This window comes from Colobus angolensis, unplaced genomic scaffold (assembly GCF_000951035.1).
Source record: "Colobus angolensis palliatus isolate OR3802 unplaced genomic scaffold, Cang.pa_1.0 Scaffold39, whole genome shotgun sequence".
Taxonomy (NCBI): Eukaryota; Metazoa; Chordata; class Mammalia; order Primates; family Cercopithecidae; genus Colobus; species Colobus angolensis.
The window spans coordinates 545,325-549,669 of NW_012117265.1; the positions used below are offsets into that span (position 1 = coordinate 545,325).

The 4,345-nt window shown below is 58.0% G+C and overlaps 1 protein-coding gene across 2 annotated transcripts in view; it reads left to right on the top strand.

The window, feature by feature from the left end:
- Positions 1 to 3,848, top strand: part of MAN2B1 (mannosidase, alpha, class 2B, member 1) — a 27,673-nt gene extending 23,825 nt beyond the window's left edge. For both annotated transcript variants that reach the window (XM_011954733.1, XM_011954734.1), the window contains exons 17-24: positions 176 to 294; positions 386 to 487; positions 978 to 1,065; positions 1,190 to 1,270; positions 2,010 to 2,237; positions 2,767 to 2,922; positions 3,030 to 3,132; positions 3,627 to 3,848. In XM_011954733.1, the coding sequence (XP_011810123.1) occupies positions 176 to 294; positions 386 to 487; positions 978 to 1,065; positions 1,190 to 1,270; positions 2,010 to 2,237; positions 2,767 to 2,922; positions 3,030 to 3,132; positions 3,627 to 3,739 (990 nt within the window). In that variant the 3' untranslated portion in view covers positions 3,740 to 3,848. The remainder of the gene's footprint in view (positions 1 to 175; positions 295 to 385; positions 488 to 977; positions 1,066 to 1,189; positions 1,271 to 2,009; positions 2,238 to 2,766; positions 2,923 to 3,029; positions 3,133 to 3,626) is intronic.
- Positions 3,849 to 4,345: the final 497 nt, after the last annotated feature.

Sequence of the window (4,345 nt, forward strand, 5' to 3'; positions counted from 1 at the left end):
TCCTGGGCAACAGAGTAAAACTCTGTCTCAAAAGAAAAAAGAATTATGTGGCAGTGACTAAAGGTTGACCCTGATGTAGGCTTTAATGGGTTTTATGGCCAGGGTGAGGGGACATTTGTAGGACTCACCTCTGCTAAGGTACAGGCTGACACCCACCTCACCCATGTGCCTGCAGACGCCCTTGGTGCAGGAGGTGCACCAGAACTTCTCAGCCTGGTGTTCCCAGGTGGTTCGCCTGTACCCAGGACAGCGACACCTGGAGTTGGAGTGGTCGGTGGGGCCGATACCTGTGGGGTGAGTGGCACAGGCTGGGAGAGGGGTGTGGAAGCAAGGGCAGAGTGGGGTTTATCCAGGGCTCACAACCTTGCCATCCCATTGGGTACAGTGACACCTGGGGGAAGGAGGTCATTAGCCGTTTTGACACACCGCTGGAGACAAAGGGACGCTTCTACACAGACAGCAATGGCCGGGAGATCCTGGAGAGGAGGTAGGGGGTGACTGAGAGCCCTGAGGGTGTCGTTTGTGGTGTGTTGCAGCCCAGGGGTGATGGGGGAATTTGCTGATTACATAAGCATGGGAGACAGAGGATGAAGGGAGAGTGAAGAGTGGGGGAGCCAGGCCGGGGGCGGTGGCTCATGCCTGTAATCCCAACACTTTGGGAGGCTAAGGTGGGCAGATCACGAGGTCAGGAGATCGAGACCATCCTGGCTAACACGGTGAAACCCCATCTCTACTAAAAATACAAAAAGTTAGCCAGGTGTGGTGGTGGGTGCCTGTAGTCCCAGCTACTCGGGAGGCTGAGGCAGGAGAATGGCGTGAACCCGGGAGGCAGAACTTGCAGTGAGCCGAGATCACGCCATTGCACTCCAGCCTGGGCAACAGAGCGAGACTCCATCTCAAAAATAATAATAATAATAATAATAAAAAAGAGCGGGGAAGCCAGACCCCAAGCCTGACCAGCTCACCCCCAACCCCAGGCGGGATTATCGACCCACCTGGAAACTGAACCAGACGGAGCCTGTGGCAGGAAACTACTATCCAGTCAACACCCGGATTTACATCACGGTAGCTCTCCCCCACCCTGCATCTCCGTACCTCGATAGAAAGGGAATCACCCCTTATCTGCAGCATCTCAAGGCTGCCAGGGGTTGGGGTTGACTGCCCTCCACTCTCACCCTTCAACCCCCAGGATGGAAACATGCAGCTGACTGTGCTGACTGACCGCTCCCAGGGGGGAAGCAGCCTGAGAGATGGCTCGCTGGAGCTCATGGTGAGTGGGTCAGAGGCCCATCCAAGCCAGGGTCTTCCCAACCTGGGCCCCTGCTGGACCTTGAAGGCTGTTTCTGGCCCAATTCTCTGCTTTCAGGCCCCACTAAGCTGAGGACTCCGTTTCTTTTCTTTTTTCTTTTCTTTTATTTGAAATGGAGTTTTGCTCTTGTTGTCCAAACTGGAGTGCAATGGTGCTATCTCAGCTCACTGCAACCTCTGCCTTCCAGGTTCAAGCGATTCTCCTGCCTCAGCCTTCCTAGTAGCTGGGATTACAGGCACAGACCATCACGCCCGGCTAATTTTGGTATTTTTAGTAGAGATGGGGGTTTCACCATGTTGGCCAGGCTGGTCTGGAACTCCTGACCTCAGGTGATCCACCCACCTTAGCCTCCCAAAGTGCTAGGATTACAGGCGTGAACCACCGTGCCCGGCCGAGGACTCCATTTCTATGTGCGACTTTTCCTCTCCGTTTTTCTCCATTTCCTACCCAGGCTCCCTCCAGGCTCTGACGTGCCATATCCAGGCCCCCCTGTTAGGCACTTACCTCCCTCCGGCCTGGTTCCCATGCCTACTTGGATCCTGCCTCTGCTGAGGTTGCCCTACCAGACCCTCACCTTCATCATCTATTCCTCCCACCCTTTAATTTCTCTTCACATTCCCACACGCTCTTACCCAGTATCTGGCCCAAGGACACCCACAAACCCACGACTCTCACCCCCTCCTGGCCACTCTCCCTCCAGGTGCACCGAAGGCTGCTGAAGGACGATGGACGCGGAGTATCGGAGCCACTAATGGAGAACGGGTCGGGGGCGTGGGTGCGAGGGCGCCACCTGGTGCTGCTGGACACAGCCCAGGCTGCAGCTGCCGGGCACCGGCTCCTGGCCGAGCAGGAGGTCCTGGCCCCGCAGGTGGTGCTAGCCCCGGGTGGCGGCGCCGCCTACAATCTCGGGGCTCCTCCGCGCACGCAGGTGAGGGGCAGCGGGGTGGGCAGAGAGGACCGGAGTGAAGTCTACCAGGGAGCCGGGTTTGGTTGCGGATTTTCCTAATTAGCCCCAAACCCTCGGGCCAGCCCCATCCCCTGGGCAGTCCCCGCCCAGTCCCAATCCGCCTGGACTGTGTAGAGGCACAGCTGTAGCTCAGGCCCCTAAACCACCTCCTCACCTCCGGCCCCGCCCATTTCACTTTAACCCCGCCCTCGCCTTCTCACCTCCCCCAGGCTCTGTCCCGCCTCACCCCGCCCCGCGGCTTCAGCCCCGCCATAACTCCCAGAGTCTCAAGTCACATCAGTTGTACTCCGTCGGGACTCGAACCCTAAGCTTAGGACCGACCCATCTCCCCATTGGCTCAGCCCTCCCTGTCACTCCTCTCGGCTGAGCCTGCCCGTCTCCGGCGAAACCCCGCCCCTACAACCTAGCCCTGCCTCCTGACCTGGCTCGGCCCCGCCCTTCTCCAGCCAGGCCCCGCCCCCTCCAATCAGCCCCGCCGTCTCTCCCGCAGTTCTCCGGGCTGCGCAGGGAGCTGCCGCCCTCGGTGCACCTGCTCACGCTGGCTAGCTGGGGCCCCGAGATGGTGCTGCTGCGCTTGGAGCACCAGTTTGCCGTGGGAGAGGATTCCGGACGTAACCTGAGCGCCCCCGTTACCTTGAACTTGAGGGTGAGAAGGGCAGAATTGAGAAGGAGATCGGAGAGAGGCAAGAAAGAGAGAGAGAAGGGAAACCTGGCTTTGCCCCAACTCATCTGGGCCCATCCCCTTCCCCGCAGGACCTGTTCTCCACCTTCACCATCACCCGCCTGCAGGAGACCACGCTGGTGGCCAACCAGCTCCGTGAGGCAGCCTCCAGGCTCAAGTGGACAACAAACACAGGTAGGGCCCTGGTCAAGGGTAGGGAAGGGGTGGAGTCTTACCTCGGGCCGGCAGTGTGTGCCCCTCACACATTGGGGGCAATGTGTGAGGCATGGGATGCTGGCCAGGACCCAAAAAGGTCATGAGGGTATGGGAGCAGAGTGCAGATCCAGGTTAGGGCTTGACGGATCTGAAATGGGTACGGCAAACCGGGAATGGGTCTTGAGGTTTGTGGGTGGTGTTTAGTCCCTAGAACAAGATTTGAAAATCCCCATTCGTGTCTAGTTCTAGGAGGGTGTCCGTCACCCCTGGGGTCAGATATGAGGACAGTGGCCAGGCATTGGACCTGGGGGTGTATTCAGGGCTGGGGAAGCAGGTTAGGAGTCTGCGACTGAGGCCCTGGAGACAGATTCGGGGATGTGCAGCTATGTCCAGAACCAGGGGAGGAAGCATAGTAGGGTAAGTCAGAGGAAGTCTGCATCCCCTCACTCCTCCTTCCCCCTACACCTCTCCAGGCCCCACACCCCACCAAACTCCCTACCAGCTGGACCCGGCCAACATCACGCTGGAACCCATGGAAATCCGCACTTTCCTGGCCTCAGTTCAATGGAAGGAGGTGGATGGTTAGGTCTGCTGGGATGGCCCCTCCAAGCCCAAGCCCCCTGCTCCGGGGGCAGAGCAGACTCTCACTCTCCTCTTGGGGCTGCTGCCATTAAAATGCTACTACTAAGACTCAGGTCACTCTGTGACTGAGTATGGGTTTTTTTTTGTTTGTTTGTTATTTGCTTGTTGGAGGGGGACAGAATTTATAACCCACAGCCGGGTGTGGTGGCTTGCTCCTGTAATCCTAACAACTCTGGTGGCTGAGGAGGGAGAATCACTTGAGCCCAGGAGATCTAGACTAGCCTGGGCCACAAAATGAGGTCCTGTCTGTACAGAAAATTTAAAAAATTAGCTGGGTGTGGTGACAGGTGTCTGTATTCCCAACTACTTGGGAGAATTGCTTGAGCACAGGAGGTCAGGGCTGCAGTAAGTGATAATCACACCGCTGCACTCCAGCCTGGGGAAGACAGCCAGATCCTATCTCTTTGTGTGTGTGCGGTGGCGGGGGTGGGGGACGGAGTCTTCCTCTGTGGCCTAAGCTGGAGTGCAGTGGCCCGATCTTGGCTCACTGCAACCTCTGCCTCCCGGGTTCTAGCAATTCTCTTGCCTCAGCCTTCCGAGTGGCTGGGAC